The 25290-nt window shown below is 48.0% G+C and overlaps 1 protein-coding gene and 1 long non-coding RNA gene across 7 annotated transcripts in view; one reads left to right on the top strand and one right to left on the bottom strand.

Annotated features, from left to right (window-relative positions):
* Positions 1-2260: 2260 nt before the first annotated feature.
* On the top strand, positions 2261-4337 carry LOC114066633. The gene is made up of 2 exons (XR_003573221.1): positions 2261-2594; positions 3767-4337. It is a non-coding gene; the product is annotated as an uncharacterized LOC114066633 (long non-coding RNA).
* An 11485-nt stretch (positions 4338-15822) lies between these two features.
* Positions 15823-25290, bottom strand: part of BEND7 (BEN domain containing 7) — a 48462-nt gene continuing 38994 nt past the window's right edge. For 2 of the 6 annotated variants that reach the window (XM_027901449.1, XM_027901452.1), the window contains 3 exons: positions 22314-22364; positions 20944-20982; positions 15823-17774 (listed from right to left, as the gene is read on the bottom strand). In XM_027901449.1, coding sequence (XP_027757250.1) covers positions 17713-17774; positions 20944-20982; positions 22314-22364 — 152 coding nt within the window. In that variant the 3' untranslated portion in view covers positions 15823-17712. Of the gene's footprint in view, positions 17775-20904; positions 20983-22313; positions 22365-25290 lie in introns of all 6 variants that reach the window. The other 4 variants (XM_027901451.1, XM_027901454.1, XM_027901450.1 and 1 more) reach the window with 4 other exon arrangements.

Genomic DNA, 25290 nt, shown 5'->3' with positions numbered 1-25290 from the left:
CCCCCACCAAACACGCATCCCACGCGCGTTCCCGCGCGGGCGCGCGCGCTGTCGCGGCGCAATTGTCGCGACACAAAACCCCTCGTCCCCGTCCCCGTCCCGTCCCCCCCCCGCAAGTTCTGCACGTGTGAGTGTGTGTGGGGTCTGGTCCCTTCATACCGTCACAGAATCATCAAGATTGGAAGAGACCTTTTAAGATCATCCAGTCCAACCCAGCACCGCCACTGTAACCCCTAAGCCACATCAGATCCTGATGCCTCTTAAACACTTCCAAGGATGGTGACTCCACCACCCTATTCCAATGCCCTAACAGTGGCAAAATTTTTTTCTCATATCTAGTCTGAATCTGCAGTCTCAGGTTAAGGCCATTTGCTCCAGTCACAAAATCACAGAATCAGTTAGGTTGGAAAAGATCTCCCAAGATCATCGACTCCAAGCTGTGACCCAACACCACCTTGTCAACCAGACCAGGGCACCAGTCTTCCCTTAAACACTTCCAGGGAAGGCGAGTCCACAACCACCCCTGGGCATCACATTCCAATGTCTAATCACCCTTCCAGTGTCTAATTACCCTTTTTGTGAAGAAATTCTTCCTAAAGTCCAACCTAAACCTCCCCTGGCAGCAGCTTAAGACCGTGTCCTCTTGTCCTGTCGCTGGTCGCCTGAGAGAAGAGACTGACTTCCCACCTGGCTACAACCTCCTGTCAGGGAGCTGGAGAGAGCAAATAGGTCACCCCTGACCCTCCTCCGGGCTAAACACTCCCAACTCCCTTGTTCTTGCAAGGAGTGTGTGTGGGGGTGGTAAGCCATGAGAACCCCATAGGTAGGGGTCTGAGCACGCATAGGGGGGACAAATCCTGTTCATGGAGGGTGGTCACCCACTCCAGGGTGCAGAGCGGGGTTTAGGTGGGTTCAGAAGAGATCTCGGTGCTGTGGGGGGTGAGGACGGGCCGAGTAGGCCCTCAGGTCCCACAGGTTCCCACAGGTCCTCATGGCATTCCACTGGCGGAGTGCTTGGTACGTGGTGCATGGGACGTGAATTCCTGGGATGGACAAAGCCCACTGCCCAAACTCTGACGTTTCCTTTGAAGATATCTAGTCTGCCTGTGGAGTACATTGCTCTGGGATGCTCTCCTTCAATAACAAAAACTTTGGGATTGGGAGCAATTTGGGCTGGAATTTAGCTGGAGCAGAGGGGACCCTGCACTCTGCACAGCTGTGCACACCTGTGCTGAATTTTGCCCAGAAACTGGACAGAAAGTCACATTTGATCCATGTTGCAACCAAAAGCTGGTCAAGAAGGAAACGGAGTCAAGAGGACTTGACAATGGGCAAAACTTGGCCAACATCAGATTTTTCTGCCTGCAGAGGCAAGACTGTGGCCCCAGGAAGCCAGAGGTTCCCTCAGGAGTCATCTCCGAGGGTCTCCATTGGTGTGTGGCCCGTGGAGGGCTGGGGGTACCACATCAGGAGTGTTGCAGCCTGGCTGGGTTGCATCAACTGGTGACGTTTTTAAACGAAAATCTGGTTTTGAGCATGCTTCAGAAAAACAAAAAACAAAAAACGCAATCTTGTTTTGCAGCAGGTGGTGATGAGTTCAGCACAACTATAATAGTTGTGCTGTGTTTCGGTACCCAACAGCCAGGGCATCCCTTCTTGTCCCAGAGTATTTGCTCAGGTCAGCCTTTTTCTGCCACTGATTTGCAAAGCATCCCGTTTTTTTTCATAGACATTTAATATATAAATCACTGGAATCTGACATATCTTTAACAAGTCTGATTTGCAATGTCTTTTCAGTTCATTTTCCTCCCTGAAGGTGCTTTGTGTGCTTCTAAAGACCCTTTCCCCAGCCGATTAAAGTCACAAGTCAGATGATTCTCACTCAAGACTTGTCTTGATTTACATGCAAGACAAGTTTTCCCCAGAAAGGAGGGAATTTCTGTGTTAGGGATAGCACAGGGCCCAGTTTTACATTTCCAAATAGATAAAACAGGCACTTTGCTTCATGTAATTTGCAGTTAAGTACCTAATTAGGTAATTGCCTGTTAATTCAAAGACTGCTTTTTGTGCAACTGGCTTTGAAAAAGTGCTGCCTAAAAACAAGCAGAAAGAGAAAAAATTAAAATGTTGCTTTTCTTGCCTGATTTTAATTACTCTTTTTATCTCCAGCAAATGTAGTGCCCCTGGATCGTGGTGCAGAGGACCAGAGGTGCATGGGAGCTCCTGGCACTGAGCGTATTTAGGAAGCCACTAATATTTGTATAATTAATTGATTTTCGGGCTCCTCCGTGTTGCTCTCCAGAAGCATTTCAAGCTCGACACACAGAAGCTGTTTCTCTGTGAGCGGCTGTGGGGCATTTGGCTGGTGGTTCCGACAGCAGACAAGCAAAGATGAATCGAGGACGTGGCATCCGCAGTCATGACCTGGAATTTGAACTCTTTGGTGCCTCTCCCTCCTCCCAGAGGGATGGAGGGGAGGCGGAAGATCTCGGGATCTTCTGATTGCCATCGATCCAGCTGTTTTGCCGAGCATTGGCCTCGTGTCGTCTCTGTGGGCTCTTCTGAGAGATGATTTCAGTCTGAAAAAAAAGCCTGTGAGTATCTTGAGAGCTGGAAATCGGATGCTCTGATCTCACATTTCTCCAGGATTTAGCCATTGCCTCTACCACCAGCACCTCATTTAAAAAATAAAATAAATCATGAAACATAAGAAAAACTATGAGAGAAAAGAAAAGGTGAATGTTGCTGATTTTAAGCCCTGACTTAGACGTTTTTCCTTTCTGATGTATTAGGAAGGGAGAGGGAATTGGATCATATTTTTTCATCTTTTTTCATATTTCATCGTTTTTTTTCGCCCCACATCCATGAGGATTAGACATTTCTTTAGTAGAGGGGGAAAAAAAAATAAATTGAGATTTCCAGGTGGTAACATGAGTGACAGAATATGTGAATAGATGGAATTCATGCCAAGGTGGTGAGGTCTGGCAATGCTGCCTTGTACTGTGTTACACTCAAGGAGTGGGAGAGAGGTACTTACATTGTGGATGCCATGCCAGTGGCTGCCCCTGTCCTTCTCCATGGTTTCTGGGGGTGGGATGGTCACATCTGAAGACAGAGCTTTAGGAAGGAGTCTCCAGGAAGGAAAACACATGGAGGGGTATCCATGCAGCCCTTTGGTATTGATGTGAGCTGAAGCTAAACAGGACCGGGGTGTGGAGATGGGCACTGCACATAACTGACTGCCCTGATTCATTAAAAGCAACTTCTTGGCACAGGCAATGATGGAGCATCCTCAGATGGATCTGCACGTGTCCCAGTGACCATGTGCACCAGTCCCTTATGCCTGTGCTGAGGTGAGGCTGTGCATGGCCAGGTGGCGGGCAGGAAAGTGGCTTTGCCAAAAAAAAAAACAAGCCAAGAGGGAGCAGCCACATCTCCACTGCAGCTTCAGGTCGGTGTTGTGGCACCAGCAGACATGTATCCCATACTTCTGGAGGGGCCCCACACTTGAAACAGCTGCTGGAGGATGTGTGGGGTCAGAAAGGGAATCCTGTGCACCCAGAAAATGTCCTTTTGGTGCAGGATCATAAGCAAAACCCTAACAAAGTAGTGAAGGATCCAGCCACCCTGGGCAGAGCCCACGCTGCTGGAACCACCTGCTTCATGAAACATTTTCCTAGAAAATGTTTCAAAAAAAAACATTAAGCAATGGTTTTCTAAAAATTTATCAAATTGCTTTTTAATGGTTATTATTTTCTCCCCAAAGGTTTTTTTGCCATTTGTGTGCAGAAATCTCCAGCAGAAATTCCAAGATCTGTAGTGATGTGGTCCCGTGCCATGGGAACGAATCTGCTCTGCACACCTTAGGCCGTGCGAAAAGGAGAAAGAGAAGGTGGTGGAGCTCTCTGTGAGCCTGATAACTCATCAAAGGCATCTGCCTCCTGTGCTGACCTGAGGACGTGACAGATGTCTGTAGCGTTCACAGGTGCAGGGCCTGCATTTCATCAGTCTTTTCTCCTTGGGTGACTTGGAGCGTGGATTATTAGCAGCTCAGATTTCTTTGGCCACGGTGCTTTGTTGTGTACACATCCGGGTTAAATCTAAGCAATATATCTGATCCATGTAGGCTTCTGACTTGGTTCTGCATCTTTGGTGTTTACAAAATGATCAGCATTTGAACTCTCCTGTTCTTTTCCTTAAATGTCAGCAGAAACTTTTTTTTTTTTTTTTTTAAATAAACAGTGCAGCCTCCCCCTGCAATGTTTGTAAGCAACAAACTGTGGCATCACAAGAGCATGAAGAAGTATTGCTGATTAAAACCAGGGTAAGAAATGACAGTGAAAGTGTTTGTGTGTTTTTTTTCTCATTGCAGAATCACAGTGAAGTGGCTGGTAAAATGGGACCAGCTCGTTCAGCTCCACTTGGGCTGAATACAAGGTTTAATGCACTGAAACTACTTCCACTGGTATGTGGGGCTGGTCATATTGATATGAAAACTCTGAAATCTAGTGTGACAATTTATTTTCTCATGTGAAACACGTCTCACAGCACAGCTTTTCCCCCACCTCTCTTTGTTTTGACAAAGCAAAGCAAGTTTGGGCTATTGTCAGCTTTCTTTGCCTTGTTTTTGTCTTTTTCCTGAATCTCATTAATATACAAGTGGTATTAAATAATAATGATGCCAGTAGTGACCTCTGCTGTGCCTTGGTGTTTGCTCCCTTTTGCTTCGAGGAGCAGATGTTGTCTGTCTTTGTTTTCTGTCGCCAAACGGGGGACTTTGCCCCTTTAACCTTTGATAAGGTGCCTTAATAGCCTCTGATGTGAGATTTTATCACAAGCCAAGGAAAGGATACCCGCCTAGCAGCTTTTATTAAACATTCCCGTCGTGTTTTACAGCAGTTTGAGGAAGTCTGGTTTCCTCTGTGTTTTTGCAGGTTGTATTTGTCCCCTGCAGCCAGGTGAGCACCCGTGGGCAGATGTCCTATCCAGGGCTCTGCTGTCCTGGGTGCTGCTCCAGCAACAAGCCCTAACCAACCTGCACCTCAAACCAGTCAAACAGGGTGATACTATAAATGATCAATGGGGTCTGACTAGACTCACCTGGACCCTGTTTTCCAGCGATTTGTGATGTGAGATGGGGAGGGCGGTGTGTACACAAACGCTGCTGGGGCCTTGGTGCTTGTTCTCCTCTTGCTGTGTTCCTGGCCAGGAGCCACTGGGTGCTTTTGCACCAGCAGTTAAACGCTGCAGTGCTGTAAAGCTGCTCTAACCCTTCCTATGAAGAGACACCCTCGCTACATCCTTCTCTTCCTCGTCCCTTTTGCAGCATTTCATACTTTGCTCCTGCACTCAGCCACCCCGAAAGCCCCAAGGGAAAGTCCACCTCCCAGTTTCTACCTATTTATTTACCTGGGCATCCCCATGGCTCATATGAACAGCCATCAGCCCTGGGCTGGGGTGGTGAGGGCTCTCCCCAGGGCAGGGCAGGCTGAGTTGCACCTTAGGTGGGAGTGTGCCTGGCTCCTTGAAGCCTTGTGGGCGATTTGGGAAGGTGGCACTTTGTGTCTGGGATGTGCCTGTGTGCTCTCCCACGGCCTCTTGGAGCATCAGGGGTGGCTTCTGCTGAATCCCCCTTGGCCTTACCCACACCTCTCCATAATTGCATTGGATTTGATATTCCCACCCCTACCTTTGCTGCCTTGGCCTGTTTGACATCCTTGCCGTGTCACACCTGGGGAACATTTCATTGACCCCCTTTCTTCTGCCAGGCTGAGACAGCAGCAGACATGGAAGAGCTGCTGTTTCTTACTGATCACCACATGGAAAATAAAACAAGCACACGAGGCTGGTTGATGCAGCAGCCTCTGCCACACTCCCCTCAGCACTGCTGCCCAGCCCTCACAGGAACCACCTCCTTCCCTCTCCACACCTGGAATTTCGCCTGTGCCAACAACGTCTGCTTTGGTGGTCTGCTCGTGCCTTGCATTGCCTGCTAGTGCTCTCCTTGCGTCCTTCACCCTTTGTAGGGCTTTGTAAGCCACATCCTATCACACTGTGCCTGGGCATCCCCAAAAATTTGCCACTTCCTGTGGCGGGGACATGGCCTGGGCAGAGCCGCTCCTGCCACGTGGATGGCACCGGCACAACCCCATTATCAGCACCACGGGGCTGCTTCAGCCCCGTGCACAGCCCATACACCCCGTGCTTTCCCGTGCCAAGATTCTTTCCAAGGCTGGAGCCTATAAATAATCCAGGAGTCTCACGTCCCGCTCGGCTCCACACGCTGCTTACCCTGCTTTGTTTCAGAGCAAGCCGTGTGATCCTGCCAGCCAGACCTGCAGCCACCCGATACAGGCTCCCTTGGGATAAGCCTCCAACACTGACTTCCCAAATTACCGTCTGGAGCGATGGGTGCAGCCGAGCTGAGCCAGCAATCCTATTCCAGCTGCTGGCACTCGCTGAAACATCTGCCTCGCCTGCATCATGCCTGTTGATGGAGCTGTGAGCAGCTCCCAGCATGTCATTTGGGAATATAAATTGAGTTCTTCCGAGCTGGAACCACCTGCTTCAGATAATTTCTTTGGCAAGGAGTCTTCTTTCTTGCTCTCCATCCAGGATTTTTGTGCCTCCCACCACTGCCAGCCCCATGCTGTAGCTGGTGGGGGGAGGTGGTATTGATGGGTGGGAGTGGATCCATGGGGAAAATGTCCTGCTGCCAAAGCATACGGGAGGCAAATGTGCTGTTTAAACCATGAAATTGTAGAATCACAGACTGGTTTGGGTTGGAAGGAGCCTTTAAAGTTCTTCTAGTCCAACCCCGTGGTCACGGACAGTGACAACTTTCACTAAAGCAGGTTTCTCAAAGCCCCATCCAACCTGGCCTTGAACACTTCCAGAGATGGGGCATCCGCTGCTTCCCTGGGCAGCCTGTTCCTGTGCCCCACCACCCTCATCACAAAAAAACATTTTCCTTGTATCCAATCTAAATTTACCCTCTTTCAGCTTAAAAGACCTCTTAGACCTACCAGCAGGACCAATGCAGAGGCACTGGGGCTTCATCCAGAGGAGTTTGCCCAGATCCCATCAACGTGCAGGTGGGACGTGCTCCTCTCCTCCACCACTGATGGGCTGAATGGCCTCAGCTTGGATTCTGCCTTGCTTTAGGTGCTTGGGCTTTGAGGTGTTGGTGCTGGACTGAGGCTGGTTGGATGCAGGAGCGGAGAAACAAGCAGCTCCCGGGGAAAGCAGGCAGCTGTTGCAAGGATCAAAACGACCTTAGCAACCCTGCCTGTTCTGCTTGTGGGAAACCAGGGGGGCGGGAGTGACAGGTGCTGATGCTCCCAGCTTCCCTTTCCCCTCCAGAGGGTGACACACAGCCCTCCAAGTTTGCCTTTGCCCCTGCCCCTTCTTCCACCCTAGCAGTATCCATTAGATGAGCATTTAATTAGGCTCCAGTAAGCACACCTGAATTGTTGTCTGCTGAAACAGGCCTGGATCCCACCTGGAATCGTGCCAGCTAGGCATCCAAAACTTGAGCAAATGGGGAAAAGCTGTTTACACACCTAATCGCTGGGAAACGGGTGTAACACCATCAAAGCACTCTCAGGGTTGCAGGTGGGGTGCCCTGGAAGAGATCAGGTGTGCCCAGTGTCACTGCTCATCTCCTCAGGGATAACCACTGTGCAGTGGTGTATTTTTCCCTTTGGAAAAGCAAAAAAAAAAACAAACCCAAACCCAAATGCCTAAGCATGAGCTTGGTGATTTTCTCTCCTTGAGGGGTTGGATGTGTTGCCATAAGAGTCTCACAGCAGAGGAGGAACATAAACACCTCTCCTGCATCCCATCCAGCCAGCGGGGAGAGCAGGGTTTGCAGAGCCGAGTTTCCAGAAACTCCTGGAAAGCCCCTGATTTACATGCACCAAAAGATGCAAAGGCTGTTTCACTGGAATGATCGACATTGGAGCTGCCAGGAGGTGAGACCCCTCTGGTGGGACCGGCTGGGACGTGGGGGTGGGTGGAGCAGCCTCTGTACCCCCAAATTCAGCCCTGCGCTCAGCAGACCAGACCAGCAGTAGTGGGAAGTGCCGTAGGGTGATGCTCCACATCATCCTAAAGGGTTTTTTCCCCCAGCATTTAGAAGAAAAAACCCACCAAAACAGGGAGAGCAAGGATCACCCATCAAATCTTCCAATTTCTCCATTTATTTCTCATCCCCTGCAACTCATTACACTCCCACCCCCACCCCACCATCCCTTCTCCCTGTGCTTCGGGTGTGTTTTCCCAGGATTAGTGCCCAGGATTGGCATTAAGTAAACTCTTCACAGCAACATCCACCTTTGCAGGACCTCACACTAGGGTAGTGGGATAGGGCCATGGAAAGGGGCAAATGCTTGGAGCAGCTTGGGGATCCCTGGGGAGAGGCATCCCTCTGGGTGAAATATCTTCCCACGCTGATGGGAAAGCAAAGGTGCTTTGGGGGGAGCAGCAAAGACCAGCAAACAGCCTCAGCAGTGGCTGCTTTGATTTCCAGAAATGCAATTAACACCTGCCCTGATGCAACTCCACTCCAGAGAGAGAACCAGTAGGGAAGAGCTGCTCTTCCTGAACACAGAGCGTTGCCCCAAGCCCTGTCCGCTGCTTGCTTGAGTGATGCCTGTGGAGCCCAAAGGAGTCACAGAAGAGCCAAGTCTGAGAGTGTTGTTTTTAACTCAGTTTTTTTTTATTTAATCCAAGCTGTAGAGCCAAACCTTACTATTCTACTAATATTCTTAGCACTGTCTATTAGTCTGTGGTGTAAGTGATGGGTCAGGACATAGATGTGGGCTCAAAAAAAAAAAAAAAAAAGATGTTTCACCCTTTTACTTATGAGTTAGTTTAATCTGTGTGGCTCTGCAAAAGCTGCTGTGAATGTCAGAGCGGGAACAGTGGATGTGGGATGGGTGGACTGCAGCAGAGAAACAGAGAGGGCTGTGGCAAGTCTGCTTGTGCCACTTAAACTGCCACCAAACCTCAGCTTCACGTGCTCAGCAGACAGTGCCAGGGACAGAGCATGGAACCCTTCCCAGTCTCACCAGTTTGGACAGAAACTCTAGGCACTGGAGTGGCTCTTGCTCATAGAAGCACAGAATGGTTTGGGCTGGAAGGAACCTTTAAAGGTCACCTGGTTCTAACCCTGCTGCCATAAAGAGGGACATCTTCACCTAAAACAAGTTGTTCAGAGCCCCAGCCGTCCTGACCTTGAATTTCTCCAGGGATGGGGCATCTACCACCTCTCTAGGCAACCTTTTCAGTGTTTCACCACACTCAGCTGTAAAAAATATCTTCGTATCTAATCTGTCATGCCCCAGGTGATCTTCGTGGTGCATCACAGAGGTGGGAAGGGGGGGTCCTGCACAATTAGTGCTGCTGTCTTGCATTGCACCCTCAGCAGCCCATCTGAGCATTGGTATGACTGGGATGGGCAGGGTTTGCTCCAAAGGACTCCGCTAGAAGACCCCTGCAATGCTCATGAGAGTCCAAATATCCTTATCTTAAAAGCAAAGATAATGTTTTAGAGGTGATCTTGAACAGGGGACACTATTCCAGTGAGATATAGACCACGGAGGCAGAGTTTGGGGTAGAAAATTGCTTTAAAGTTCAGCCATTTAAGATATCAGCATTAGTTTTGCTTCTAAAACTCCCCGAGTGTGAGCAAGAATCACCTCACCCACCCACACTCACTAAATATTTAGTCATTTTTAACAAGTTAAACAAAGCCCTTTGATTGGATTTATGCTAATGGCTCCTCCGTAGGCATTTCTGATTCATTTACATTTCATTTTAAAATTGCCTGTGTACATTGCTGATTCTCACCAACACCATTAGCTGATAAAAGGAACAAGTAACGGGTCACAGGCGCCACAAGATGGCAATAGTTGAAGAGCAATTTGTTTCTGGAGGAAGAGATCGGCTGTTCGGCAGCGAACCCTCCCTGGAAGGGCAGCGCTGCCTGTGCATTAACCTTCGCACTCGCAGGAGGGCTTGGGGGACGAAAGCAAAGCGGTTTGTTTGGTGGGTGGGTGGGTTCATCTTCCCCCCCGCCCTGGAGGAGCGATGGAGGAGGAGAGAGAAGATGTGAGAGCTGTTCAAGGTCGGCCCAGCAGTGTTCTGGTTTCAAGGACCAAAACTTACAGTGTGAAGCACAGAGGGTTTGCACGCCCACACAGGGAGCCTCTGAGTCCTGGCTCTGGGTGCCAAAGGTTGGGTTTTCCTGGGTCAGAGCCTCTTGGGTGGGTGGCATCCGGCGTGTTGCTGTGCCAGCATCCTGTGTGCATCTACAGCACCTGATCTGTGGGGTCAGGAGAAGAGGTCTCAGCCCCACATCAACCTTAGACCCAACACAGAGGGGGTTTCAATGGATAGGAGTGTCTCTGACTCCGTGACAGGTAAGACCTGGGTGAGCCAGGCTGCCACCTGGTTACTCTTCACACAGTGTTGGATCCTGTATGACCTACAAGCCTCATGTTCAGGGCTTCTGGATGGCCTTTGATACGTTCCCCTACACTTTGGCCTCTAAATTGGAGAAGTATGGAGGAGCTGTTAGGTGAATAGCAGCTGGGTCTGGGTGGGCTTATCCGAACAGTTTGGTCAAACATTTCATGTCCACATGGAAACCAGTAAGGAGTGGTGTCCTCTGAGGACTCATACTGGGACCAGTACTATTTAATATCATCAGTAAGGTCACAAAAGTGGTTTCCTGGGCACCCTCAGCAGGTTTGCAGGTGACACCAGGATAAGTGGTGTGGATGATGTGCTGCAGGGAAGGGATGCCATCCTCTGAGGTGGCAAGCATGAGGAGTGGGTCCAGGTGAGCATCATGAGGTTCAACAAAGCCAAGTACAAGGTGCTGTACCTGGGTCAGGGCAATCCCCAGGGATGCCCCTCCTCTGGGATGGGTGCTGGGGGCCTGCATGCATGGGGGTGACCCATGGCCAAGGCAGGGGGTCTTCCCCAAGGAGACCTTAAATGAGAGATGGGGAATGATCCATCACGCTCAGTGGAGGGCAGTGAAGGAGCTCATGTCTGTAATGAATGTTAAATGCAAAATCTGTGTTAATGCACCGGGGTTTGGCACTCTATGCTGTCCAGGTGATGAAGCCAGGAAGGTGAAGAAGCCCTGCTGAGCAGAGGAGCCAGGAGATGGAGGAGGTCTGGCGGCAGCACCCAAAACTCCATCTCTGTGGGATGCAGCACATCCTCTGCCATGTCCTGACTCCCCTTCCTGGGGACTGGCAGCAGCACCTGGGTGTTCAGGGTGGCCATGGGCTGCTCAGGAGCCTCTGCCTGTGTTTTAGCCCTGGGGGAGGGAGCGAGGGCAGCAGGATCCCCAATCGGGGTGTCTCTGTGATGTCAGATCCTGTGTGGTATCCTGGACCAGAGGGACAGAAAGGGCAAATACATTGTGAGTCACCAGGTGTCACTGATGCTGTCCTGTTCTCTGGCCAGACTGTGGGGGTTGGGCCAATTTTATGCAGGCAAAGGTTGTTTCTAACCCTGAGGTAAACCCCATTCCCTGCAGGATGTCCAGCCCAGTCTGTCTGCCTTTGGCTCTCCCCACAGCATCATCCCGGTACAGGCAGGGTGGAAGAAGATGTAGGAAGCGGATAACCTACTGCTGCTGCCAGCATCAGGTCAGGGAGTTGGAGCTGTCTGGGCTTTGGGGACTGAGCCATCACTAGGAAAAATCAAGAAAAACAAAGGGTGGATGGTGTCACCAGCCAAAAAGTGGGTTGGATGCTGTGGGCAGGACCCGCCACAGCTGTGTCAGGAGTCAGGGATGTGGCAACAGGGAGAGCTGGGCTCTGAGTGCACGTACAGGAGCTCAGGGAAAGGGAAATCAGGAGGGAGCAGAGGTCCAGCTAAGAGCAGAGCAGTTTACACACATCCCCCGTGCCGTGATGAATGGAGACATGAGATACAGTCGGTGAATCCTGAAATCTCTCGGGATTAAATGATTACAATAATCTTTGCTTTCTCTAAGCCGCAGTAATGGCAGTAGCCACATGCTGGTTCCAGTCCAGAGCCATCCGCGCTGACTTCACGGTGACTCGCCGGGCAGCTGGCACAGCTCACACTGTCCTGACATGCAAGTGCCCCCTCGTCCCTCTCCAGCCCATGCTCACTTTCACCTGGTGACTCTGGGCCAGTGCTGGGCATGGGGCGAAAGCAGAGCGGGGGTACTGTGGAGTGGAAGCACTGATGCCAGTGAGGCTGCTTTTGAAGTCTCCTGGACCCATTTCCTTTGTTGGAGGGCAGGAGCACCTCCCAGTGTGTGCATGTGCCATCCACATGATGGTTTGCTGAACCACCCTAGGGCAGGGGAAGGTCCTCCAGGCCACCTGAAGGTCAGTGGATGGCAGGGCTACATGGATTGGCCTTTTCCACCCACCCTGACCTGCCCAGGCATCACCTGAAAATGGCATTTCTCCTGAGTGAGCCGGTGATGGACACGACCAGGGGACATCCCTGGGCACGGTGATGGCTGCCACCCCAAGCTTGCCCCACGCCGGGCTCCAGAAGGAGTCACAGGCCACTGTGGTTCTCCCACCTGTGATGGCTCCTGCTGGGCAGAGGTGGATGAACCTCTTCACCCCATGCTGGTTGGTAGCTTCGGGGGCAACTGTGGTGTTGTGAACACATTAAAATGTGGTTATGTTGGATTCCTCTATACCTCAGAGGATCTGGGTGGAGGAAGGAGCCAGTGCAGAAACTCAAAGGTTTGTGTCCCCCATTTCCAAAATCCCCCATGATCATCTATTTTCTGCCCTCACTAGCAGTCAGGCATAACAACATATGCATGGAGGGGAGGAGAAAAAGCTCATGGAATTATTATGGGTTCTTTTAAGCCCAGAATTGATGTTTACACACCAGAGCTAAATTATTTATACACATAATGTTATAGGTTTCACATCGGTGGCTTTTATTAGCAGTCGACGGATGAGAAATCATACCTGACCTACTTGTACAAACCTCTCTTGTGCCTCTCTGTGATGACAGTGTGGCAGCAAGGGGTGAAGGTGCTCGCCCCAGCCCAGCTGTGTGGATGCTCGAGCAGTGGGAGAGCCAGTGGAGGTAGAAGGCTATCTCGGCACCTCCTAAAGAATTTTGCTCCTTTAGATTTAGGGGAGAACAGGCACAAGGGGGTTGCTTTTCTTGCAAAATCCTGGCTACATCTGTTTCTCTAGGAGGCCCCATGCGTTTTTTTTTCCTAGGACCACGTCCCCTCCCTTCCCCAGCAAAGGAGAGATGTGCTTCCCAGTGAGGCCTCAGCAGAGGGGAGGTTTTTGGGGGTGAAGGTTTCTCTACTGGAGGAGTGGCTGCATCAGGACCACCCATCCCCGAACCACTCTGATGTGACAGCCTGTGTTTCCCCCCAAAAGACTCAGCCAGCCGTTTCTAAACCAACATGTCACAGGCACCTGAGATGACTTTCTTCTTGTCTCGCAATTAATGCATTTTTTATAAAGCCCAGGCTCCAGTTTCCTTTCATGTTACCAGGACGATATCCTTTTTCCTCTTCAGCTTCAGAAGGATTTTTTTCACCCAAATTATTAATCTCCAGTGTCCTGCACGCAGGACAGAGGGATGAAGGGCCCAGCAAGGATGCTGGAGATGGGCTGGAGCTCATGTGTGGGTGCTGATGATGGCACTGGCTCCATCCAAAAGCTGTTTCAACAGGTGGAACTGCAGCCTGGCAGCAGTACATTCCGGTGGCTTTGCAGCACAGATGAGATTTAGTGCCTTGCAAATCGCAGCACACAGCAACATTTCTTGCTCATAATTGTACCTTAAACACAATTTAGGATGCTCCACTTAAATGTTACAAATAGCAGTGTGTTCACTGGTTAAAAACAAACAAACAAACAAAGCCACACTTCAGCAGCCTGGCCTGTATCAGCAATGGTGTGTCCAGCATGACCAGGGCAGTGATTGTTGTCCTGTACTTGGCACCTGAGGCTGCACTTTGAATCCTGGATTCAGTTTTGGAGCCCTTCCTACAAGAAAAATATTGAGGTGCTGGAGCGTGTCCAGAGAAGGGCAGTGGAGCTGGGGAAGGGTCTGGAGAGCACAAGCCTGATGAGAAGCAGATGAGGGAGCTGGGGGTGTCTAGGCTGGAGAAAAAGAGGCTCAGGGAGGACCTTGTCACTCCCTAAAACTCCCTGAAAGGAGGCTGTAGCCAGATGGGGGTCGGTCTCTTCTCCCAACTAACAAGACACAGGACAAGTGGAAATGGCATGGGGGGAGGTTTAGATTGGATATTAAGAAGAATTTCTTCCCTGAAAGGGTTGTCAAGCACTGGCACAGGCTGCCCAGGGAAGCGGAGGAGTCACCAGCCCTGGAGGTATTTAAAAGATGTGTAGATGTGGCACCTGGGGACACGATTTAGTGGTGGGGTTGGCAGTGATGGTTAATGGTTGGAACTGATCTTAAGGGTCTTTACCAATCTAAAGGATTCCACGATTAGATGACTGGGGATGGATGGATAAATGAATATAAAACTGGACATGACCCATCAACGTGCACTCACAGCCTAGAAATCCAGCCGTATCCCAGGCTGCGTCACACCAATTGTGGCCAGCGGGTCGAGGGAGGTGAATCTGCCCCTCTAACTGGCTCTGGTGAGACCCCACCTAAAATGCTGTGTCCAACTCCGGGGTTCCCACTATAAGACAGATACAAACTTGCTGGAGCAGGTCCAGAGGAGGCCACAAAGATAATGAGAGAGCTGTAGCACCTCTCCTGTGGAGAAAGGGTGAGAGAGTTGGGGTTTCTCAGCCTGGAGAAGAAAAGGCTCTGGGGAGTCATTGAAGCAGCTTTTCAATACTTAAAGTGGAGTCATAAGAAAGATGGAGAGGGACTTTTTACTGGGGCCTGCAGTGACAGGAAAACAGTTTTAAAGGAAAAGAGAGTAGGTTTAGATTAGATATTAGGAAGAAATTCTTCACTGTGAGGGTGGTGAGGCACTGGCACAGGTTGCCCAGAGAAGCTGTGAATGCCCCATCCCTGGAAGTGTTCAAGGCCAGGTTGGATGGGGCTTTGGGAAACCTGGTCTAGTGCAAGATGTCTCTGCCCATGGCAGTGGGGATGGAACTTTAAAGGTCCTTTCCAACCCAAACCACCCTGTGACCTATGGCTTAGCTGCTCTTTCCATACAGGGAGGGCCTGGACTAACTCATGCCATGCCACACGGATGCAACGCAGGCACCCGGCTCCAGCTGATCTGTGCAGGCACCAAAATGTAAAGGGAACTCTCACCGCACTTCTTACCAGCAGTGTTTCCCTAGCACTCCTTACATAAAGCCAAAAAGGTGTGGCGAGCCACTCTTTCACTCCACTGGCTCCTTGTAGTTGATGGAAGATTACCAGGAACGTGTTTTTGCAGGAAATATTTTCTAAGGCTGAACAACATTTGATGAGGGTGTGATAATGAATTACCAAGCATATATCTTTGCAGCTACTCCAAATTACGAGTGTTGGTTTGTCCTTCCCTTGTGTTGTTTCCATAGAAGCAGAGCTTAACCTTTTAAGTGCAGATTACAAAGGCACCTAATTCAATTAAAATTAGACTTCAAGCATATCAGTACTTAATACTCAAGAGTTATTATGTGATTGGATATAGATGTTGTTGTGATTGGCAGGGAGCATGGTTTCCGGCTGAGCCAGCTGGAAAAACAGCACTGTGGTGGAAACTTTTAAGGTTTTCCTAGACTCTTCCCTGTATAGTCCGCTAATTGCCAGGTAATTCCTCTAAAATACGTGAATCCAGCACAGAACACAGGAACACACATGCAATTAAAGTTATTTATTGTAGGTTTTCTTTTCTGAACTGACAAAGAGGATTTCCCAGAGATCGGCAACACGACACAATGTTATACACCATTTCACAACTAGTCCCTTGTCGCTTTATTAAGAACATAGTAATTTAAAAATATCTAAATATTTACATATTAATAAAACATATATACAGAAGATTGAGACATTTTTACCTAAATATGGAATGATTTTTTTTTTCTTCTCTCTAATAAACCCTATAAAAAGATTTCTGAAGAAAGTCTGAACAGTAGTCACAGTAAGTAAACACAAATGCAATCTTCCAAATTTACAAAATGCTGATTTCCTTGCTGAAGGGTTACGATACAGACACGACGGACTGGAGCCCCCTGCCCTGCGCAGGCAGCTCCAAGCCACGAAGGAAGGAAAGACTCAAAATTTAAGGTTTGCAGTGCACATTCAATCTATTCCACAGTTTCAGAGAGAATATGGTCATTCCTAAAAGTCCACGGAAGGTGGGTGGGGAGGGACTGGGAGCCTCGTTTCTCAGGAGCCGAGAGAACAAACCATTCCCGTTGGCTTCAGTGTTATTTGTGGGTATTCTACGACATCTGAGAAACGGGCTTTGGGGTTGTTATTAAAAAAAAAAAAAAAAAAAGATTAAGTATTTTGAAAACCATCCCACTGTGTAATAGCACTTCTGTTGAGACACTCAAAAGGCCAAATAGTTTCCAAAAAAACAAACAAAAAACCAAACAAACCAAATGTACCTAAGATACACACAGGGAAAGGAAACACAATGGTAAAGGCTCTAGCAAGCTGTCCCTCGAATTGCAGCAAACATGCTCAAACTACCTGGTGATCGACAGGCGTTGCAGGTAAGACCTTCTAGATTTTTTTTCCCGACATTTTTAAAGTGAATTTAGTGCTGATGAAAGGTGCAGAAGTGAAGGTTCGCACGGAGGGCTGTGTACAGTTTTACCTCAGCCCTGACCTGAAAGGACTGACCCTTTCCACGTCTAAGAGGGTAGTGCAATTTCTTGATCGATTCACTCAGCTGCTGAGATATCAATACAGTGCCAGTCGAAAGGTGACTTTTTCTTTTTTTTAAAAAACAGGTGAATATTGTCTCCAAGGGCAGTGGCTGAAAAATCACAGTGAGCAGACCCTCTTCCTGGAAATTGAGAGATTAATACATTTTGAGATTGAGGTGGTAGGGCAAGCTGGGGGGAACGGTGAGGGGAGAACAACCACCTCCAGCAATCTGCTCTGCAAAGATGCTCGAGAACCACCGCACTAGGACCACGGAGGGGAAACTGAGGAATAGCTTCTCCTTGCTGTAACTGGGAGACTGCTGGGAGGAATCCTGCTTTATTTCCACCTAAATCCAGCGAGGACTTTTTTTAATCACAGCTGTGGACGACTGGTCATTGGTACCGCAGCAGCCAGGAAAGGAAAAGCGGGTCTGCAGAAGCAAAGAGCTTCGGCAAATCAAGTGCTCATCGAGCCCCCAGGGTTTGGGATGGAGAGAGATGCCACCCTGGTCCCTGGGGACAGGAAGAGTCACCACTTCTGCGTGGCTTAAGATGAAACACTGCTGGCAAGCATACAATCACGTGGAAAAATACAATCATGGAGGAAAAACAAAGGCAAGAGAATGACTTCAGAGTGGATGCCCCGCTAATTCAGTAATGCATTGGATACGAGGGAAATCACCTTCAATTAAGATGAAGAACAGCGAAGCAATCCGGCGGTTTTACATGGAAAATGCATGGAAACAACAGAAACTCGTAAGGAAAGCTGTGTGGATGCCCACGTCCTGCAGTGTTCTCACGCCGAGCTTGCAGGAATGGTATCGACAGGAGAGGGTGTTTCTATCCGCTAAGAACACTGATGTGAAACTCAAACTGAAAAATCCGGGTTTGCATCTAGCAGATGGTCTGTTGTGGTGTCAAAAAGGTTACCTGGAGGGGGAAAGAATTTGAAGACATAGGTTAAAAAAAAAAAAACACAGAAATTTAAGGTATCAGTAATTTGCCACAAAAAAAGTTGCCATTTTAGAATTATGGTAATTACGTATTTGAGTTTTAACTTTAATTCTGTGATGGGGCTGAACTTCTGGTGTGCACACAGGCAGTGGCTGCTGAGTTCCATTTAGAGTAGAGCTCAATTGGCTAAAGAAAAGCAAATTAAATAGATTTTTTTTTGAATACAAAATTTGCCAGCCAAGTTTTTCACACGACACAAAGTGCAGCCCATTCCAGCGCTGCACTAGGCTCTGGCACAAACTGCACTGCGACGCTCACCCCTTTGAAGTTAACGGTTCTGAAGAAGTGAAAAAAGCACCACATGAATTTTAAACCCGGAGTACATACTTCGGGATCTTATTTGGAAAAAAAAAACACAAAAAACCAACAAAAACCCCCCTCCACAGCAGTTTAAATGCATATGGGAGAATACATACATATATATATTTATTTTTTAATATATACATATAAAAGGTGCACAGTATGATTATATCCCATCTTTTTTAAAGCGCTTTAAGAATATGCTTTTTCTAAACAGAACAATGAAAAGATGGACAGAAGAATTATGATGAGAGCGCTAAGAACACAGGGCAAACAGAAGACAGACATCAATCAGCCTGAGAGGCAAATGCACCCAAATGAAAAGGGAAGACTCATACAATCATGCATTGAAAGGATAAAGATTTATATTACAATAAAGGATTTATATTTAAGGTTTCAAAAAGGGTTTTTCTTTTTTTCTCCCCCAAGTTTCGTTTTCTTGATATTGTATTTCAAGAGAAAAGGAGACAACCTGTATAGAACTGGATTGTTGCTGTTTTCTTATCATCTGTTTCTTTACCAGGAGATTGCTCTCATCTTTTCACAAAGCTGTATCACCCCTAGACCCGAGGATTGGGATGTTAGTGTTTCAGCTTCCTTTAGGGATATCAAAATTATTTCTCATCTTGAAATTAACCCCAGTGTGGAGAAACTACACAAATTCTCAGCACAGCTGTGGTCCAAGGCAGAGGTAAGGAAGGCTCCCTCATGGTCCTATATCTGCCTGTATCTTTCAAATCGGATTTTTGAGATGAGGATTCAAGAAAAGGCTGTTGCAGCTGGCTTACATTTGTTTTCACGTGCAGAACTGATGGGTTATGCCTTCCTTTTCAAACACAAAATTCAGACCTTTCACCGAAACTGTAGACCAAAATAAGATGAGCCTTTTTGCAATACCAACACAGAAAGACTCCAAAAGCTGCCACATTGTCATCCTGATAAAGATCTATCTCACACCTTCCAGGTATCCTGTATCACTGGGAAACCACTCAGTCTTTCCATTTAGCCCACAGTAATTACCCCCAGAGCTGTCTGATCTGTCTCAGCTCAGCTCTGGACACAGCCTTCAGCTTTTCGTAGGTGCAAAGACCTGAGCTTTGATAACATTTGTTACAGACAATTCTAGTATTTTCTTAAGATTTATCTGTCAAAGGACCAAAGTTCCCAGCAAGTTTAACTGCCACAGTTCTTCCAATTTACTTTAAACACCCTTCAATCAACAGCCTTTAAAGCCAAGGCCCTCTTAGCGTGGAGGATGATTTTACAACAGGAGCATCATTTCTGCTCAGAAGCGCTAAAATATAATTGGGAAAAAATGTCTTCCTTAGTTTTATGAGGATGTACCAGCTCCTTTTTTTTACCAGGCTTTTGAGTTCCAAAATAGAGTTCTGAAAACAAAACACCCCCTGAACTCCTCAAAGCCCAGGACTTTGCTAATTGTGGGCACTTTGGTAATTGAGGGAGCTGGTTTGAACCAGGCTGGGTGCACCTGCACCAATGAACTGCTCTCAGAGCCTGGTCCTGCCAACATCAAAGGAGAGACACCTCCAAACATGACTGGAGCTGACCTGACCCTCCCTTTGGAAGCAGTCAGGACTCAGAGAGCGGGACAGGCAGATTAAAGGTATCTGAGTTTTTCTTCTTTTTGGCACCAACATTTGCCATTGATTCAAATAATTCTCTCTGGGTGCTTTTCCTTTACAAGTCTTTTCAGTTACAGAAGATCAAGACAGCAACCACTCACAGATAGCTTCTGAACCCCAACATTTCTCCCCATCCAGTCTCCTGCAAGATCACCTCAAGCAATCCAATTCACTCTGGTTTTGTTGTACCAACATACCAGGTTAACCCCTGATCACTGATCATTTAGGTTGGAAAAGACCCTCCAGATCATCAAGTCCAGCACTGCCAAGCCCACCAATAACCACGTGTCCAAGTGCCACACCTACATGCTTTTTGAATCCCTCCAGGGGCAGTGACTCCACCACTTCCCTGGGCACCCTGTTTCAATGCTGAAAAAGCCTTTCAGGGAAGAAATTTTTCCCGAGTGCATGATTTATCTGCAACCAAGGCACTGCACAAACACATAGTCAGAGAGACTTTTCCCCGAAGATTTTTCAAGCCAAACAGAGAAGACACCTGAACGAATTCTTCTTTAAGGAATCTGTCAGTAACACTCCTTTATAAAACCAGCTGTACTAAAACAGGGGAAAACCTCTGTAAAACTCATATCCCACCTCTTTTGCTACATTCCTTGATAGAAAGCATCTGTATTTTGACTCATAATAATTACTGTCATTATACTGTCTGTATATCACTTAAGATATTTTGCTTCCAACAACAGTATGATATGACATGGGTATGTAGTATAAAGAGGCACTTGCACACATATAATAACGGGTGTGAGTCAAACACTTGGCTTACAGCCTGTGAGCATCACTTCCCCCCAGTGCAAACTGCACTGTGGTTTATTTATTTAGGCATTCTTCCAGGGGTACTGTGGAGTAGAACGCATCACAAACAAGTGTTTCAGCTCAGAAACTGCATGCACGGATGCTCTAAGGAGCACAAGCAAGCAGATCACAATGGTGATCCGCTGTGGAGAGGAAAGGGAGTCGTCTTCCCTACCACAACCCCCTCAGCACCCTCATTTCCATCCCTGATGTGCGACACAAGTAGTAAGTACAGAAGCTGCGCTCAAAGAAACGCGCAGCAAACCGCTAATTCTGCTCCTTAATGCGATTACCAGAGCGATGAAAAGATAACACTGCGTCGCATTAACAACCTTTATGAGGGTCCTCTCGCAGCGGAATTGCTTCCCTCCCTGATGAAAGAAACGAACAGGATGTCACTTGGAAGAGACCTTTCAAGCCAGAGCTTCCTGCATCCATTATCAGGAGCGCACCCTGAAATGTTATTCAGCGGCTGGCCAGGAAAGCAGCGCGGCAGCTCCCAGGCAGCGCGTGCTCCCAGCCCCCGCTGGGGCCATGCCAGAACCAGACTAAAGCTGCTTGTCCTCCCAACTGCTCCGCTGGTCCTATTCCTTAGTAACTGCACGTGCTCCGACAGCGCTCCACGGCTGGCAGCTGCCGCTCCTGCACACAGCGCAGTGTGCAAGAGCTCCTTCTCCAGCCCTAGGGCAATTAGGGATTAGGGAGCCCTCGCACAAGAGACAGATGCTGCGATGGTTACTCGTGGTCTCCCGTCCTCCCCACAGCTGTCAGGTACCGTGCCATGCGCTCAGCAACCCCAGTTATCAGACCTGTCCTGCTCCTCACAGCAATGGAATCGTGTATCTCCAACCACCCTTCATTGTTGCACCCTAGAAATAACATAAAACTGCAGTATAATCCATGACTCTATTTGTCTGCTCAAGAGCCTCCCTCCTTTTAATTTGGCTTTGGGGAAAGGGGCAGCATCTCGGTGACACTGCAGGGAAATGACCATCTCCCCAGACTCCGGCCCCACTGGATTCTCAGAGGGTGGCAGCTCAGCTCCTGCCATCAGGGCACCTATTGAGGGACTGACTCTTAATGAGACGGTGCTTCAAATGTCAGTCTTGGCCTGTCTTGATTTCAACACCAAATGCAACAGTGTACAAATATGTTATTTCCCGGTCCACACAGCTGCAAAGCCAAGCTGCTGTTTAGCAACTGTCAGGCTTTTAAGGCAGGGTGGCTGCACTTCCAAGAATAAGTAAACCAACACTTAACTAGCATATAAATATCTCTGCAATCCTTCTGTGAGTCCAAGATATTATTGTTAATACCTTGGACAACTGAACAGATGCTGAACACATTACAAATTATTGTGTTTGTCCCTACTGATAACTCTGTTAAGGAATAAAAAGTACTCCCAGAAATATCAGGGATGAGCACAAGTCCCTATCTGGCATAAGAAGGGTAACTTACTGGCCTTATTAGCTTAGCTGCTCCCATGCACCTTGGGGTTTTATGAATATGAAATTGAGGGTGAAATTTCAAGATTCCGATGCATTTGTTTTTTAATACAGGCCACTCAAAACTTTAGAGAGCAGAGTCCTGGGTGCAATTACCCAGCTGTACACGGCACACCAGGATTACTGAAAACTGCTTCTGTGCCATAAATAAACAAACACACATACTGGAGGCTGATAAAAATTTTAATGCATTTTACCTGTTTGTAGTAGAGAAATGTCCGGCTTCTCATCACAGTCAGTTGCCTCTGCTGATTACAAATATAAACAAGAAATCTCATTACTTTCACTGAATAGGGGAATGCGATTAAAAAGCTACAGACTGTAGAGCGATTTTGCATTTTCTATCTACTTTCCTCAGCTGCAATTTGCAAGGGCTCAGTTAAAAACTCACCGCTTGGAGGAAAAGGTCATATAATAAAAATGCAAACTCAGAAGAGGGAGTTGGGTATTACAAAGCAGTTGTGCCAGCAATGGGATAGAGCAAAACTTGCTCTTTTCAAGGTTTTCAGGATATCCCTATGATAAAAGGAGTTGCGATCGTTTGATAAAGTCACAAGGAAAACCCTCAGTGGTCCTTGGAGGAAGAGCCTGCCAGGCTGGAACTCCACCCTTCCACAGCTGCCATCACCCCATGCCTGCAGGGAAAGGGTGGACACCCCCATTTCTGCACCCAAAAAAGGGTGAACACCCCCCTTTCTGCACCCAGACTTCCTGTGGCCACAGGCAGGCTCATTTTGCAGGGGCCAGATTTATGAGGGCAAAATGTCCTCAAAGATACAGGGGGGTGCCCAGGGTAATTAAAAAAGGCACATAACCATGCAGGCAATTACTGTGTATGTACACACACGTGCTTTCAACCCACAGCTTATGCAAGACCATTTGACTTAATTTGGCCCACGGTGAAGGAAGGCTGAAAGCCTAATTTGTTCATCTCCCGTTTGCCAGAGGCCAAGGGTATGCATAAAGATAGCTCATTGCACTCAGCAGATGTGCAGGGACTTGTCAGGTTGTAGTACTGGGATGGTGCACATGAACCCTGAGTAAGTCATAGGTGTGTAACAGGAAATCGGTGCCTAACCTACACAAGCCCTATCCAAAGCCCTATTACCTTTGTCTTTTGCACTGCAGCATGATATTTAAGGCTTTTATAGCACAATGAGATCTTCAGCAAACTAGGTGTGGTCACAAAGGACAAGCCCATTATCACTGAATCATAGAATGGTCTGGGTTGGAAGAGACCTTAAAGGTCTCCCAGTCTAGCCCCTCTGCAATGAGCAGGGGCAGCTTGAACTAGATCAGGTTGCTCAGAGCCCTGTCCAACCTGAACTCTAATGTTTCCAGGCATGGGGCATCTACCACCTCTCTGGGCAACCTGACCCAGTGTCTTACCACCCTCACTGTAAAATCTTCTTTCTCACGTATAATCTACATCAATCCTCTTTTAGTTTAAATTTATCAATTACACTGTACATGGTCAGTGGGTGGATAAACATCTATTCACATCCATTCACTGCACAATATCCATAGGGATCAAATCTGACCAAGGCTGCAGATGCCCTGAGCAGCTCAGTTCAGCTCCCACTTGAAACTAAGGTAAGTGTCCTGGTCATCTTTACCATTGTGGTTCTGCACATGAGGACGTTGAATTGCTGCCTTTATGACGACATTGTAAGAACTAATCCAGATCCTAATCCAAACCAGTTTCCTAATGTAATCCATGAACCACTGGCAATCCATCCCTGGACCAAGAGGCTGCTGTCTCTCCCATGTGCCTGAATGTCAGTTTACTTTTTAGCTATATGGTCTCTACTCAGTTCTGCAAAATTAATTACTAAAGAAAACATGAACAAACTAGGAACTCTAGTACTAAGTAGCTTTCCTCCCACAGAAGGAGGTTTAAGTGCAGAGTCCTGACAAGTTCACAGCACAGACCTGCAAGTGACTCCGTGCCTTGAGTCAATACTGTTTTCTGCTTTTTGTGAGAAGGTGGCACACTGGGTAGAAACAAATTCAGTACAGCTCCCTGTGAAAACACTTAATTTTGGAAGGGATGGGCTCATTAAATGGGAAGAGGTTCCCTAGGCTGGTTTGAATCTGGACCAGACTCTCAGTGATGGAAGGACTGGATGTGCAAGGGAGGAGACAGCACGGTGCCACAAGCGGCTGAGAATCAGCCAGCAGGATATACACACCTTAAAAAATCCACAGTGTCAATCTGAGGCCAAACTTCTAGCTATGTTGTGAAGAACTACCTGCCCCAGGTGATTCTGTGGCACAGCAACTCAGCATGCAAGAGACAATGCTGTACCTGGCCCCTTGGGTTGAAAGGACCTAAGCTATGAAAATGGGGGAAGCAGGATCTGAGTGCTGGCAATGGACTGGAGAGCCTTCCCTCTACGAATATCAGGGCTGGTGCCAACAAAGGCTGCCCACTCAAGCGACAGCTTTTCTGGAAGTCTCTGCAGTGACACTTGAGGCAGCTCTAGATGTGGTCACCTTTCTGCCTGACTGCTCTTACACCTGGCTAACACTGAACTCAGAGGAAGGCAGTAATACAGAAAGAAACAAATGCAAGTGAGGAACTACCTTGCTTTCAGAAGATAAAGACTCAAGTCTCTGACTCTGCAGAACCAGAAGTTACCTGGCCATTTTAGTCCAGCACAAGACTGAGATGAAGTTCAGCTCTCCACCAATTGTTCCAGTCTCGTTCCTCGTGCCAGCACAAATGTTTATACAGTCACCAAGACAAGATCCAGTTAAAAACTGACAACATGGCCACAGGAATGCCTGTGCCAGCGCCAGAAAGGGAGTGGGAGCACAGTAGATGCCCAGGGAGCTACTCACTCTTCTCAGCAGCTGCCAGAATTTGTTTTATCAAACTGGATGTGTAACTGCAGCTCCAGGTGAAGTACGACACAAAGGAATGACAAACACCTTGACCTCCAAACATGGATATAAAACACCAGCTTCTCACATGTCATTCCAAGCAGGAAAGAAGGTTTGCCTTTGACAACCGCACCCACAGACTGTCAGCCAAATCTCACTTGTCTTGGGCCAGCTTGCAAGACAAGGCACGCAGGAGTAGATCCTACTGTGGGAATTCAGAGCCTCTTGTCTGTCCTTTGCTTAGACAGAGTTCAGTAGTTCTTGCACAACCACCCTGGTAGTTGTTTC

This window comes from Empidonax traillii, unplaced genomic scaffold (genome assembly GCF_003031625.1).
Source record: "Empidonax traillii isolate 1590-97213 ecotype Southwest subspecies unplaced genomic scaffold, ASM303162v1 scaffold785:size696563, whole genome shotgun sequence".
NCBI lineage: Eukaryota > Metazoa > Chordata > Aves > Passeriformes > Tyrannidae > Empidonax > Empidonax traillii.
Note: the sequence above shows the minus strand (reverse complement) of the source record. Positions and strands in the feature narration are given on the sequence as shown.